Genomic DNA, 16,288 nt, shown 5'->3' on the forward strand with positions numbered 1-16,288 from the left:
TCGTACTGCACCTAAACAAAAAAAAAAAAAAGTGTCGCGGCAGGGCGGTGAACTGGAGCATTCGTGTGTGATAGATTCATCAGACCTTGGGTACAGCCATTGCCAGTAACGTTGCGAGAGAAGGGTGGGGGGGGGGGGGGGGGGTTTGTTGTGGGTTCGAACTTCCTCCGAAAGTTTTCCGAGGCAGCGCTTAAAGGGACCCAGAAAAGCCTTCTGTAAAAGTTACAAAAGGCCTGTATTGTCACGTAGCACCAATATAGCGATGCAATGCCGTTGGAATTATTGATCTACATTCAGTATTATCTGCGCCAGAAGCAATTAAATGCACCTCTCCCCAATTGCCGATCGACTCCTCCTCCCTCTCTGCCTCCTTCAAAGCAGCTAGCTACATTCCTGCGCCTAGGCTCGCGTCAATCACTGCGGACCCGCCTTTGCCGCCTTTGCCTCGTGATCGCGCAGGAAGGAGGAAGAGCAGCCGGAAGCCAATGGCAGTGACGCCGGCGGCCGACCTTGCCGGCGATTGGGCGAATCAGGGGGCGCCTTCGCCGTTGCGTCAGCAGTGATCGCCGTTGCGTCACCCGCGGTCGCCGTTGCGTCACCCGAGGTCGGCTCGCTGCGGCGTCGCGCTCATCGGCTGAGAAAGGCGATCTTCAAAAATTGTTTACAAATTATCTGTACAACGTATGGGGCTCACACTTGGCACAAAAATCCCCCGTTATGTGTTCTACCACCTGAATGTATTTGATTGCCACCTTCACAAAGCTTTTCGGGGTCCCTTTAAGCGAGAATTCGTGTTCCTTTGGGCAAAACTCCTGCCTTCCGATAGCCCATAACCCCTTCTGAAAAAAAATTATGGCTACGGCCCTGGTCTTTGCTGATGCTTGCTTTAAACGAACAGGCACGTGCGGAAGCGAGCCAATCTTTGCTTTCCACAGCACGAAGTCCTAGCTAGGCTAGGTGCAGTGAGGTGCCAAAGACATTGTGGACACTGCGGACGAACGAAAAACTGCGAAAAATGTTTTAATGTTGACTTCATGCTTTTCAGTACTTGGTTGGGGATTATGAGTGCTTCATTTTAAATCACTCTCTTCCGTGAAGATTGCTGTACTAGCATTCATGCCTAGCACTTGAACTGAATGTCTGCATTGGCGAGAAGGAGAGGGCATGAGCAAGCAATTTACCACACACGCGAGTGCTGAGTGAGTCACGTCTTACATATCTGTCATTGCAGCTATGTAGTTTTTTTCTGTTGTGTCCAACCAATGCACCCAAATAGCCAGTACATGGATTGTGTTTGGCGTCTGCATCCTACAAAACATTCCTCCATTTATGCATCGTATGTCATAAAATTCTTCCGTTAAATGCACACCGGATTATTTTGACCACCTGGGGATCTGTAACGTGGGCCGAAATCTCGTACCCACGGACGTTTTTGCTTTTCGCCTCCATCAGAAAAGCGGCTGCCGCGGTCGGGAATCGAACCCGCGACCTCGTGCTGAGCAGCATAACTCCTTAGCCACTGAGCCACCGCGGCGGGTGCGAATTTCATCTACGCCACTTGTGCGCATACTCATTCCTGAAAAGGGGGAATTATATCATAGCCATCAAGTTCTTTCCAAAGAGGATGTAGCTGCGAATTGCACCAGAACTTGCACTTTTCTTGAGCATGGTGTGGCATTGGACGAAGCTTATGCCTGAGGCCGTTCTCGCCTTTCGCAAAGATTGAAATTGCTTTACGAATATTCAAACCTCTTAAATGAGTACTGACACGAAATTTCAAAGCTGAGATAACTATGTAAATAGCGTCCTCTGTATGTGGAGATATCTCCCAGCAAGTTTCGACAGTAACTGTTGAGTATAACATATTTTAAATGAATTTTAAACTTTGCCCTCATGAAAAAACTCAAAACGGCCAGCCTAAAGGAATCAGCGTCAGCATGATGTCATGTAATACAGACCTCAAAACTGTCGACGTCACGGAGGCTGTGACGTAGCCCATGCCCTGCGTGTAGCTGCTCGGCGCGCAATCCTCCCTGTTCTGTGGCGCGCACGACTCTTTTGGCCGCTGCTCACTGCGCTTTGTGCGTCGTTACGAAAGTGACTGCTGGAATTGTGCTGCAGTCTCCTCTGACGCCCAGTTCTGCCTGAAGTTGTGCCTCTGCAATGTCGAGATACTGCGCGGCCAGCGGCTGCCAAACGAAATCGAAGCAAGGCATAACTCTTCACCGCTTTCCTCCCGACCCGCAACAGCGACTGGGGTGGACTGAGTTCGTCCGTAGGAGCGGACGCGGAAACAGCTGGACGCCGCATCGGCAAAGTCTGCTGTGCTCGCTGCATTTTGCACCGAGCTGCTACGCTCATAACCAAACATTCCTGAGCCAGTACAGCCCGCAGGCGTTGCGCATACTCGAACATGGGGCCTTGCCGACAATCTCCGCATCGCCGAGTGGCACCACGTCGGGGAGTGAAGCAACATCTCCAAAACAACTTCGCCTCGAGGTTGGGGGATTTCACGACGCCTACGAGGCGCCTGCCGAAACTCCGCAGGCATCCACCAGCGCAGATTCTGCGCCTGCTCATTCAGATGCTTCTGAAGACGTGCAGTACAGTACAAGCTACGAAGTACAGGTTTTGTCAAAATTTTGTGGGCCACGGCGACCGTGGCCGGAGCAGGCGCGCGGCTGAGCAGGGGCGCTGCGCATGCCGCTGTCGGCTGGGTGCGTGGCTAGCTAAAGAGAGCGAGGGGAACTTCTGCTCTCGCTTTCGTAGTGTGGCCGGCGCGAAAGTACTGCGCAAAGTGCCTGCGCTGAAGCGAAATGCGCTTGCTCTGAGAAACCGGCCCCGCTGCACTTATCGCGCCAGCAATACTACAAAAGGAAGCGCGTAAGTCCCCCTCACTCTCTTTAGCCGCGCAACCAGCCGACAGCGGCATGCGCAGCGCACCTGTCCGGCCGCGCGCCTGCTCCGGCCATGGTAGCCGTGGCCCACAAAATTTTGACAAAGACTGTACCTACGGCGTCCTGTTCTACGAGCTCAGGTATGTGCGCTCTCACGGCGCTGTTTGTATGGGCTTGGTCAATCGCTCACACAGCATACGAGGCAGCGTAGGCTGGGCAGGAGCTGTTGCTTCTCGCGCTGCGGTGAGCAAAAGTGAATAATGGTTTTCTCCTACCACGATTCGACGTGCTGTTAGGCGAATTTAGCGTTGCCACTTCGTCATTAAGTTTAATTCTTCGTTGGCTTTGGGTTCCAGGAAACTACGCTAACAGTATAGTAATGCTTTTTTAGCCCGAGTGGCGGCATTTATCGAGTGCCAAAATAAACTGGCCATTGCAACAAGTGGCCCACCCGTTTACCAATTTTTAGCGCATACGCAGATGTTCATGCCAACAGTACGCTCGTATTAGCTAGCTAGCTGAGCATGAGTGCTGTGAAGCGAACTTGACAGCATTCACTCGGAAAAGAGGGTACTAAAAATGAACTGTTCTGCGAATATCACAAAGCAATTAAGTATTTCACTTTTCTGTAATTGCGGCGTTGGCCGTACGAGTACATATGGGACCTGAGATATCAGATAATCCAGGTATCCGGGCTCATTACTCGTTTTTTTTTCATTTCCAGGCGCAGATGTTTCTTTGGGAGCTGCTACTTGCTTGCCTGTGCACGTGCCATCAGGAAGGGCAAATTCTGATGCCCAAACTCGGTCCACAGCGACTCAAGCAACACTGAAGCCCCAGATCAGGAGCGTTCGTGTTCAGACAACGCGCACGACGAGGGAAGTCGGTACGTACCATCTCACAAATAGCAAGCAAGTTTTTGACACAAGTGGTTGGTTTATTAATGCCAGTGGCCCATCCTTACGGATAGCAACTCAGAGATCTGAATGCTGGAATTTCGTTTCAGCTAGATAGGTAATGCAGATTGTAGACACCTTATCTGACAGCAAAAGTGTGTAATGCAGCTTTTCTGCGAAACGACTGTGTGTTGCTCTGCTTTGATGTTTTCCATTTTTGGTTGAGCCCACCTGCAAAGGCTACACTTATGTTGCATTACTTTGGCTGTATGATAGACTGCGAGGTTATCGTTGCATTCACTGTGGTAATGACAGTTCATCACTTGTGAACCACTGCTCTCTCAAATACATTGTGATCATCACATTTCCTAAAGCACAGCATGTGTAATAACTACCGTCAACATTAGTGCTGAAAACCTGAAATCACACACAAATGTGCATTAAGTCAATGTGTTATGATGACTTTGTTTTATTTTCAGCGTGCCAGACTGAAATAGGCATCCAGGAGCTTGTCCTCATGAAGGAACTACGGGAACAGTGCTCATCACCGGTGCCATCTGAGCCATCTTTTGCATTTGAAGATGACCCGTGTGATTCCACTTTCGAAGCACCTATTTCGGACAGCTCAGCCAGGTGAATGCACACTTGAAGGGACACTGAAGAAAAACTACAATTCAAAAACACTGATATATCGCTCTTACACATAGATTTTGTTAAATAACATAGAAAATAGTGAAGACGGGCATCACCGCTAGTGGCCACACTGCGCAACTTCCACTGGAAGAGGTTAAGACTATGGGACTGATATTTTGACAATACGCCTTCACCTGGATGTTTTTTAAGTGCGAATTTTATAAGCGACCCCAAACCATCCACCGCCGGCGGCGGCGGCGTCGGCGTCCGCAGTGCTCCTCTATAAAGAAACAGCATCCGGCGCCAGGTTTCGATCCGCGGACTTTGCGGCCGCAGCGCGACGCTCTACCGACCAAGCCACGGACGCGACGTGATATCAGCGTTAGTGACGCGCCTTATATCTTTAACGCATTCAAACTACGTCGTCAGCGGCGTGCGTTGGCGACTCAGCGGCGTTATAGCGGCTTGATAACTGCGTGGTGTACACGTGATACTACAAACCCGATGGAAGAGATGGAAGAGAAGGCGGCGAGGCGGTGGGCTGCGGGGGCCGAGCGCAAGCGCCGCAAGCGGGCCGACAACCGTGCATTCGCACTTTCACATTCTCCCCCACGGGGAAATGCGGGGGAATTTTTTTACGGTAACGTTTGATTGTCGAAGAAAACAAAAAAGAAGGCAAAAACCACTATCATAAGAGCCCAGCCAATAGATCGTGGGGGACCCTAAATGCCAAGAAGTTAGTTTGTTTTGGTGCAACACTCGCCCAGATAATTATGCAGCCGCTGTACATTGTCTCTGTGCATTGCTACCTTCATTGTGACCCTCTGTGTGGTTTGCCTGCGCTGCTAAAAATACTGTGAATGCTTCTTTCGGCTAAGTACAGTATTTTCAAGCGTATGCACCGGCTCCCCTGGCTGCCACTTGATGGCACTACTTGTCCACACTTACGGCGGTACCACTATGTGAGGAGACAATAACACCAACAGTCGCCCGCCCTAAAAGGACAATATGTTTTTCTTCCACCAATCATCACTACTGATCACGGGTCCCATGAAAGAACATTTTGCATAGTGGTCCAGAGCAGCAAAGGATGTGCCAGTTGGAGAATGCACGACTGATTTGACCGAAACTGACCAAACTGCTTGGTACGTGGTAGCATTATAGTGTGCTATAGGGACCGGGCAGCTGGACGGGTGGCACCACCACTCGGCACTTCCCTCGTCAGTGGACTGAGCCGGTGCATTGGACTGCACCGCCTCCCATTGTTTTTGTCATGTTTGCTTTGGTGCTTTGAATGTTTTGGTGGCGTTGTAAGCCGACATGTGTGATGAAACGAAGTCTAGCCAGATGTGTTGGGTTCTTAGATGAAGTAATCACTACGTAAACTTGTCGGACGCTTCTAAAGTTGGGTATCGGCTGCAATGGCATGAGCGCATTTTGCAGCGATCTGCGCTTGGCTCCACCCGTTCTGAGTACACATAAAACAACTATTATTAGTATTATTTTCTCCTTAAATACACTAACGGCTACGCAAACTTGTTGGATGCTTGGAAGGTTGGGAGTGGGCTACATTGACACGAGCACTTTTTGCAGCGCTCTGCACCTGGCTCCGCGCTATCTGAGTAGGAATAAAACTATTAGCAATACTAGTATTCATTTCTACCACTTTAAATGATCTTCACTGGTTTCAATGACTACGGTACCCACGCCAGCCTTAGCGCTGGGATACCTCGATACGTGTGCTTTGAAGAGAAAGGCACCTGCATACGAGATGGATTACCGTGTAGCCGTAGAAATGTTGCGGTAGTTTACACTTTCTGTGACCGTGAGCTTTGTGCCTTCGCTTTTGGTAAGCGACACTGTGACAGCATGGGAGCCTGAAAGCCGAAGTGGAAATCCCACATTTGTGGTGGTCATTTTATCAAGAGCCAAAGTTATTCACCAACTCAACAGCCCAAACTACAACCCATCCCTCCTCCCCTTCCCGTTTTACCACCTGCGTAGAATAAAGGCTGGCACCGATAGTTAAAAAATGTGGCAGTGTTAACGTCAGCCGGTGTTTTTTAATGCTTAAGTATTCTTTACAGAGTACCTAAAAAAATCGTGTAATGCCTGGTGAAGACACCAAAAACATGCGATTAGTTGCCTCAAATATGGGTGCATCAGCCAGAATCCTCCAGCAACAGACACATTTCCGATACGCTGGAAAAAGTTTAGATTTGGAGAGGGGGGCATGGAAGTTCAAAACTAAACAGCAAAATCATCTAGCCATTTACCAACTAGCCAGCAACCATTGAAATTCTTGTAAACTAATGATTCTCCATGACAAGCAATAACGTTCTACTATCATGCGGTATTTATTCTATCAACGATTCCCGATGACTGTAATAAGAGCATTTCTGTGAAATTAAACACGTTTCAGCCGTAGGCAATGAAGTTACGGAAGCGTCGTCCATCACAATTTCTCTTTTGAGGTAAATCTTACAAGACACCCCCCAACTTTGTCTTTCGCTTGTGCACGACGTCGACGCTGTTTCGTCATCAACTGCCAGAGGCCAGCGCTGCAGTATTCCTAGATCGGTTGCACACACCGGCTTTGTGGGAGCAGTTAGCTGCAATATACTCCTCGATACGCGAAACTGCATGCAGGCATGGAAAAATTGCATGAAGCAACGAACTTTCACTTCCAGCTTGACTTCCAGCTTGGCGCATTGAGCGTCGTCTGCTATTTGTAAATACTGAGTATGGGCGCCTCGTAAACGTCACATCCACGCCCAAGATTTACCGATCTGAAAAGCGCACGTGGGGTTACATACGCTTTGCAAGCCGCTCCGCAGAAAAACGACAGAAAGCCATGCACAACTACGCTGCGCTAAACGCCACCGGCATTCCACTGACGAGCGGTTCGCCACGGGCGGCGCTGTTCGCTGAAGCGACGGTGGTGCCATACAACGGCCGCCTGGTCCCTATACATCACTGCTGCCGCACCTGCTTCCGGTGTATCATCACGTCAACAACAGCTGCAGGAGCCACTGTTTGCGTCATGGAATTGCTGAGAGGGGAATTGGAAAAGGAAATGCGTTGTTTCATTAGCAATTGAGGCATCTTTTGGCACTGAATCAATGCTAAACTTGCTATGGAAAGGGCAGACTTTCATTTGAAACCAACTTGCTCGTTGCCTACAGTGTCTAATAAATTTGTTATGCTTTTGTGCGCATAGTGTATGCAAGTGCTGTATGTTTGACAAAGCTTACAAACCCTTCAAGGATAACAATATATATGTATGTGTAAGATGTACAATTTCTTTTACTTTGCTTTATTTTCTGCGGTTTTTCAGTGCCATCCCTGACAGCCGCCAATCCGCAAGAAAATTTGTGGTGTATGAAGACTGCCTCATACAGCTCTTCACCTCGTGCAAGCACTGTGGGTTTCGCACAGTTCCAAGCTTGACGGTAAGAGACAGCTTCAGGAAGGTTTTTTTTTCTAACATGCCCTTGCAATATTGCTGGGCACTAGGTGTGTGTATGTGTGTGTGAGAGAGAGAAAGGGAGAGAGAGAAACCCAACAGTCTGGAATGCCAGAGTTTCATACAGCAATAATAAAAGAGGAATGTGGTGTTGCGAACGTGTTCCACGATGGACATCATGGGTATAAGTGGGCTCAGAGTGGCAGACTAGGTTGCTGACGAAAAGTGCTTTTGGTTGTATTACGCAGCCAGTTCAGTTTTCATCATGGTTTTGTTTGCACGTCTTTGCCAGTCTAGGTAATATGCGGCGTGTTGGAAAGGAGCGGTCAGAAATACTTTTGATTTTGAACTCACTGTCGAACGCATGCCAGCAGCATGGCGAGGGGAAATGTTCTGCATCCGAACATGCAAGCGGGGCGGGTTGTTATTTCATTGACCACAGAGCATGTGACAACTTTGACTACGAATTGGAAGTTGCAATGCCACTTGCGGGGCAGGGTGTTTTATTTTCCAAAATGACAAAAGCTGCAAAACATGCTTGCCACAGCCAAACTTTTTCATCTGCGGGTTGCAGGTTAGTTGAGTGTTCCGGTTTCGGGCTGAAATTACTTTTCCAAGCGTAAGGATTTTCCTTTTTTTAGGAGAAAAACCTAATGGAAACATATATGCACATATACACTTCGAACATAACATAGTGAACATGTCTGGCAAGATTCCACTCCACACATCCCTGACAGCCTCACAACAGAGAAGAAAAATGCCAACAAACACATTCTGCACACAGAGGTTGTGCCTTCATCTCGCGATTGCAACTGATTAATGCGAACTTTTGGTCCGTAAATAGACACGTGAAACGGTTCATAAAGCTCATGCGTTAATATTCTAGCATTCTTGACTAGCTCGTGTAATCAAAAATATGCAGTGTAGGTGAAAGTCACGGATCATTTGTTGTCAATCATTAACCTTTGTCTCGTCCTCGTCACGATGCGTAGTCAGGGGTACGTTAAGGGACCGTGCAGATAAAATACAAGTTTGTTTTATTAAAAAAAATTCGTGTTTTGTAGTGCCCCCAGTGCTTGTCCAGCAGCAAACAATGCCGTATTCACTGAGAAAATTGATCTAGGTCTAAATTTTGATTCTTCCGCCAAATCGTGTGTTTTCGTGACGTCTGCAATAAAGTCATAAGTGTGCATGTCTAAAAGAACTTCCATTGCATCATTCGCCTCCGCACTGTGGGAGCAGGATGAGCAGATGGCGTCGTGCTGATGCCAACTGTGAAAAGGCATCGGTTCTGAGCTTTCTCGTGTTCGCTGATGAAAATGGATTTAAATATGTTGTACTGAATGGTTACTGTGGAAAGTTGCTGGGAGACATCTCCATATACCAAGGAAGCTTTTTACCTAATTGTCTCGGCTTTGAAATTTTATGTCAGTACTCCTTTGATTTCCCTGATGCAAAAGAGTTGTTGATATCTCTTTTCAGACACTTGGCTCCCTTGCCATTGTTCGCACCATGTGCCATTGTGGTGTGAAGGAGTGGCGTAGCCAGCCGATGCAGGCCAAATACGCCATGGGGAATGTGGAGCTGGCTGCAGCCATAGTGTTTACTGGCTGCAGCCCCATGCAGATCATACGATTCCTCCAGAATGCTGGAATATGTTGCTTCTGCGAGAGGACGTTTCATCGCCTGCAGGCTCTATACCTCCTTCCGGCTGTAGACCAGGTAATGAGGTCAAGGTGCAGTCGTAGCCATTTCGTGAACTCATAACTGCAACCATTCTGTTTTTAGCCTGTTGCAAATGTGCGGCATTCTCTAATGGAGTGCTGCTTTGTCAATCCAGGTTTGGAAAAAGCAGCAGGTGGCACTTCTGGAGGCTATGAAGGCGTCGGGAACCGGGGCCAAGCTGGCAGGAGACAGCCGGGCAGATTCGCCGGGACACTGTGCTAAATTCGGAACCTACTCACTGCTTGACACTACCCTGAATAAGATTGTTGACGTCAAGCTTGTGGAGGCAGGTGGTCAAGTTTTTCTGAATCGGCTTACTGGTGCTTCTATCCAGCATGCCAAGTCTTTTGATGTATACAGCTGTGCACTCTCCAAACACTAGTCTTGCATGACAGCATCACAGCTAGCCATGGAAGATGCAGGCAGTCAGTTAAAGCAGATGTGCCTTTTCCGATAAGGCACAGGACTTTTGAAAGCGGTTAAAGGGACGGACAACCGATTTTTGTCTTGTATATGTTCTCTAGCTCATATGAAAGCCACCGTTTTATATAGCCCGGTAACCACAAGCAATGTTTAAACAAATTGGCGGAAATAATTTTAATTTGGCACCAAACTTTCTAAAATAGGAGGGGTGGTGGTTCGTAGTGTCGAAACTTGACACTACAAACCCGCCGCGGTGGCTCAGTGGCTAAGGCGTTGCGCTGCTGAGCACGAGGTCGCGGGTTGGATTCCCGGCTGCGGCGGCCGCTTTTCTGAAGGAGGCGAAAAACAAAAACGCCCGTGTGTACGAGATTTCGGCGCACGTCAAAGATCCCCAGGTGGTCAAAATTAATCCGGAGCCCTCCACTACGGCGTGCCTTATCGCCTGCGTTGCGTCGGCGCGTTAAACCCTACAATCAATCAATCAACTTGACACTACAATATGTGTTCCTGTCACGTGACCTGCAAACCTAGCAGCTACTGTAATTGCTGAAACGTTTATACACTTATTGAAAACCTTCTAACACAAGTATTTGAACAAGTTAAAATTGTATATGTGTTTTGAAACATTATTTTGAAAATTTTACAGACACGTCTCCCGCTTGCGCTGGGTTGCTCTCGGTGCTGCTAACTGAGCCTCCGTGCCCGGAATCAACGGCAGCGTTCAGTAAACCGACCCAGTGAAAGAGCTTTGACGATTCTGCCTGAGTCAGGGGCGTTTGTTCTGCCAAAATATTGGATTTCAGTTTCCAAATACACCAACAGCAGCTTAAAAAAAAAAGATCGTGTCCGGGGAGAATCGAACTTCCGACCTCCGCAATGTGAAGCCAGATTCTGCCTATCGTCCGTCCCAACAGATGGCGCCTTCGTGCAAAATAGACTGGTGAATTAAAAAAAAAACCGCACACAAAGGAACAAGCAACCTGCGATTGTTTTTTTTACCTGGGCACAAGTTTTTAAATATCGCTTTTCATCTCTCATTTAGACAAAAGTATGTTGCCGCGCTACTGTATGTCAAGGCTGCCAGCATGATTTTTTGGGACGACGCATACGGCTCGTAGATCTAAAAATTCTGATTTAAAAAGTTGTGCGTTATCAGGAATACTGTTTCTCGTTTAGGTGTTTCAAGTGATGCCCTTTCATTTGGGATAGAGAATATATACTCGACAAAAATCGGTTGTCTGTCCCTTTAAGAAAATGCATGACGAGATGAAAAGCAGGCTTGGAAATGTTTTGAAATATTGGGACATTTAAAACATATGGTGGAATATGTGAAAATACAGTAATACCTCGTTAACTCGAAGTAGTAAAAACCGGGAAATATTTTGAGATAAGCGGATTTTCGAGATAAGCAAAGTTGCACGAATTACCACGAAATGTCGAGTTCTTTGCAAAAAAGGCACTACTTAGCAGCTCTTCACCAGCGGCTTCCAATCTTGCTTTTCATAAAGGTTTTAAAGAGAAAAAGAACACACAGGAGACGATCACGGGCTGGGTTTTGTAGCCCTGCAATTTTACTTAGCATAAAAGAACTGCGTAATGCTGGTCTGCTTTGCGGTCGCACTTGGGCCTAGTAAGAAATTTTCTAGCTGCCTGACGCATATCATCAGCCGATCTTCCCCGCCGCTGCACTCCACCTTATTTCACAGCAAGCGCAGCAAATTCCCCTTTTTCGGCAGATGTCGGCACCTCTCGAGGAGGTTCGTCGTCATCGCCCCCCCGTCTTCGCCGTCCCCTCCTTTTGCGACTATTTCAACGATTTCGGCGTCCATAAATTCTCCAGTCACGCGCGCATACTGCTGTACCTTTGCGCATGTCTCTACCGTCACATGACGTGCCGCAGGGTTGCGTGACGAAGTTCATATGCCTCTAGGCTCAGACTTCACGCTTGGGGAAAACATCGGCTTTGTGATAGGCGTGGCTAAACCAGAAAGAAATCGAGGGACTTATGCGCGGCAGCATCGTACGAATCTTGTGAAACGGTCGGTGGCGGCGAAATGTTCGTTCCCCTCTCAGTAAAGATTTCGAGATATCCGCAGTTTGACCCAAAAATACTTCGAAATAAAGGGCTACGAATACATGGGACGTATAGGAAATGGTTCGGTGCCTCGGAAAATTTCGACTTAGCCGATTTTTCGAGATATCCGAGTTCAAGTTAACGAGGTATTACTGTACTTCTCTCACAGTAACGTTTCGCAGTTTGAGAGCTCTATGTAACGCACAATACAAGCTGTAGCCCTTGCTGCGAGCAATAGAAAAAAACGGGCTTCGTGATGAATAAGGCCCACCCTTTCCGTCTTTATTGCAGGTTTATTTTCAGTGTTTATTGTCAGTGTTTATTGCAGGTTGGCAGTGACCAGAAACATTTGAGGTGCCAATGTCTAAGAGAATGTTCTTATTTGCTTTGAAATGGCAAAAAATAAGAGATCAGTGCTTTTTTGAGAGGTTAGGGGTGTGTGACAATATGTTGGTGTTGTGCCTGTCTTGCCTTCATGTGTTACATTGGTAACATTCCACAGAGTACGGAGGTGCCATCAAGCAACCACATGGAGCTCGAGGGACTCAAGAGGGCTCTGAAAGAGCTCACTGACCATGGTGTTCGTGTCACTGAGGTTGTGACTGACCGGCATCCCCAAGTACGGAAGTATTTCCGGACGGAGCAGCCTGATGTTGACCATCTTTTTGACGCATGGCACGTCGCCAAAGGTTGGTTTCACTGCTGTTCTTGTGGTTTAAAATGGTGTAGGCTGGTACAGCGGTTGGGCAGCCTTTGGTAACAGCTTTTTTTTTATCAACAGAGAAAAGGCTGTTCATCTAAGCAGAATTCATGCCTAACTCTTGCTCAGCATCTTTGCTCTGGAAAAGGCCAGCTAGGAATAATGCAGGCTAAAATTTTAGGAGATGAAACACCATCTCAAACATGAAAACTTTGTAATTTTAACACGAAAGTGTTTTATGCCCGGCTACACAGAGATTTTGGTGACGTGGTATCCGTCACGGTAGTGGCGTCTCCAGAAAAAGTGCCATTGATGCGGCGGCGCCCGGTTTCGATCCCACGACTATCTGGCCGTTACGGGAGGTACGCGGTGCTCTTCCGACTGCGCTACGAACAGACGTGTGAATGGGACGACAAACGCACCTTATAGCCTTCCTTTCATAGGGTGCTGCGTGGCCTCTGCAATCTGCTGCCTGCGCCGCGCCAGCGCGGCGCCGGCAGCAGATTGTGGAGACCATGGGTGTTGCATCATGACACTAATGAGCGCCGACAGTTGGTGCCTGGATGCCAGCGCCTACGTGTACGGGGGACGCGCATTGTAAGCTGCGGAGAAGCCGACTTGCGCATGTCGCGCTCGTCACCCAGTCCGCTGCTTCTTTGCTCCTTTCACTGCAGCGGACCGTGTGTTCAACAAACGATTCGCTGACAACCCGTTTGTTTTCCTTCGCAAGGACGGTTTGCGAGCACCTGTGGTTTCAGTCGGATTTACGCAACGCTCCGGCACGTCTAAAGGTGCCATTCTGACGAAATACAAATAGCGACGTGCAAGTTCATATTGATGCACAGTGAACATTCAGCTGGTCCTGTGAATGCACATTTCACTTTCATGTTTTACTGGTTCCTATGGAAGAGGAAACAACCACATTTTTTTCTGTTTTCCAGGGTTGAAGAAGAAGCTTGCGGCAGCTACAAAAGTCAGGGGCTGTGAGACCATAGCCTTGTGGTCGCACTCCGTTGTGTTGCACATGTACCATGCCGTAGTGGTGGGTGCAGGTGATGGCGAGCTGGCCGTTGCTGTGTGGCTGTCCATGCTCAATCATGTGCAGGACATTCATGACGGGCACAGCGAGCTGTACCGCACCTGCCAGCACGGACAACTCCAGCCACGCAAGTGGATTTACCCAGGTTTGACTTTGTTCCAATTCTATTTCATGACTTTGCCCCTACACTATTCCTCCGTGCACATGAGCAACGAGTGTTTGTTTTTAGAAACAGAAAACCATAAGCAATAAGCATAGCCTCGTGTATTTTACAAAGCCAAACGGATTGCGTGCTTCCCAATGCGAGTGAGTGGTACGCCTGCAGTGCCCACATGTCGCAAGGTGGGGCCCTGATCTGAACCGGGATCACACAACCGTATCTGAATTCGAAAAAGGCTTGTGCCTGGTTGCCAAGGCAACCAGTGTTTGAGATTGCCAGGTAATGACACTTGCACCAGCGTTGAAAAACTCAGAGCCGCGGCGGAGCACATTTTGCCAACGTTGCAGCTTTCCACCACGCGTCGCCCCAAAATGAACCATTCACGTTACTAAAGCGCTGGGAAGGCTATAGATTAGGGGAGAGTGGCCTGAGTAGGAAAGGGCTTGGTTGGCCGGTCCGGGCTGATGTGTTTGGCATTGTAAAAATACAGGAGGCGATGCAATAAGTATGGGTCTCTAGGCTGCTGATGAATCGTGTACAGTCGAACCCTGCAATAACGAAGCCGCCGGGAAAGCCAGAAAATTTGATTTTGTGGGAATTTCGTTGCTGCGAGAATGAAACAAATGACCGGAAACTTGGCCACAAACCAAAAATGTATTTCCCAAAGTCGGTTATATTACTTCGTGAGCCTTACCTTGCAGCCAACGTCACAGTTCAGCTCTCACTGTACAAGTGGTTCATTGCTAGTCGTCGTCCGCACCCAAGAACAACGAGGTTGTGTCAAACGAATCCAAAACATTCCATGGGTTCACCTTCTCTGCACACTTTTTGCCCTGGCCCTCGGCACCGAGTATGTCCGATCATGCAAGCGAAGCCCAGCTTCTTCTGTTTACAAACTTTGCTAGACAGAGTGGCACCTCGTTGCACCAGTACTGTTTAGAAAACTAAGTGAGCACCGCTTTGTTGACATCCAGAAAGGCCACATCCGTCACTGTTTTGTCTTGCACACGTGCGCTGTTGAGAACTGGTGGGATCCTTGCTTTTCAAAATGGTTGAGCTAGCTGCAGGCGTTTCCAAATTCGTCGGCGCTATCCTCCCTTTATACTCCCTTCCTCCACTTGGGCCACTGACTTGGGCGATGATGGCTGCATTATCTCGTAGCGATAAAAACCTCCACTTTTGGGCTGGCGAAGGCATCTTACTGAGAGCAAACATGCCAATCGCCGCACACAAACAACAAACGCACGCGCGCTGTTCAGCGGTAGTGGGCTAGCGTAGCCCAAGCCAAAGCCGCGACTTGAGTCACCATGCACTCTAAACTTTTTTTCCACCCATATACTCACTAGAGGTTCTTTTTCGCCTGTCCTCTAGTGATCCTCCTTGTAGGAGTTTTTTTAGTACATGGAACAGGGAGGTTTTGTTTACCTCCTCAAAACAGGGTGTTTTTAGGTGATAGAAAGGAGGTAGTTAGGGAGTGTTAAGAAATGTTAGGGAGAATTTAAGGAGATCAAAATGGAGTATTCTTTACTTCCTCAAGGCGTTTTTAAGTGATGTTTATGGACTTTTAAGGCGGTTGAATAGGAGCCTATTATGGCTCCCTTGGGAAGTACTTATGTTATTTTAGGGGCGTTTTGAGGAGGTTCAAGGGAAGCATTTACTTCTTTTGCATGGAGTTTTACGTTTTGTAGGCCTCGCGAGGGGAGTTTTTAGGAGGTTCAAGGGAAGCATATATTTCTTTTGAATGGAGTTTTGCAAAGTTGGGGCGGTTTTGTAGGCCTTCCGAAAGGAGTTTTTTCAAGGCCACAAGGGAGAGTTTCTAGTTCCCTGCGGGAGTACTGATTTCACACGGTTTTTCTCGGTTTCAGGTTTATTTCAAACGAACTTTCGCATACAAGTTTACATGGTACATGGTGTACACAAGGAGGCTCCGAAATAAAAACTTTGGGCGACCTCCTATAAGAAAGCAAAAATGGTAAATTGCTAAAAACACGCCAGTTAGGAATGGAAGACAGCAATAGAATGCTAGTTGAACAAACCGTACAATTAATATTACTACAAGAACTGGAAATACGCGACAAACAAAGATAGGCGCAAACACAACCACATGGTAACTGAAATCATTATATAATAATAGCGGGTCGGGAACGCGTCAGTACTTATCAGAACTTATCAGAACGCATCAGCACTCAGTACAGAAAGTGAAAAAAATGGTTGCAGTGGTTTACAACAACAAAAAAACTTCAGTTGGTGGTGAAATGAGCGATCTGTGTGCTAG

At 47.8% G+C, this 16,288-nt stretch overlaps 1 protein-coding gene across 1 annotated transcript; it reads left to right on the forward strand.

The window, feature by feature from the left end:
* The first annotated feature begins 4,303 nt into the window (after window positions 1-4,303).
* LOC144150958 (uncharacterized) lies at window positions 4,304-14,212 on the forward strand. The gene is made up of 7 exons (XM_077682262.1): window positions 4,304-4,426; window positions 7,764-7,878; window positions 9,375-9,614; window positions 9,733-9,903; window positions 12,617-12,803; window positions 13,867-13,998; window positions 14,196-14,212. The coding sequence occupies exons 1-7, from the start codon at window positions 4,311-4,313 to the stop codon at window positions 14,210-14,212; spliced, it is 978 nt and encodes a 325-aa protein (XP_077538388.1). The 5' UTR covers window positions 4,304-4,310.
* Window positions 14,213-16,288: the final 2,076 nt, after the last annotated feature.

Source organism: Haemaphysalis longicornis, unplaced genomic scaffold (genome assembly GCF_048455015.1).
Source record: "Haemaphysalis longicornis isolate Haplotype H1 unplaced genomic scaffold, Haemaphysalis longicornis Haplotype H1 scaffold_83, whole genome shotgun sequence".
Classification (NCBI taxonomy): Eukaryota; Metazoa; Arthropoda; class Arachnida; order Ixodida; family Ixodidae; genus Haemaphysalis; species Haemaphysalis longicornis.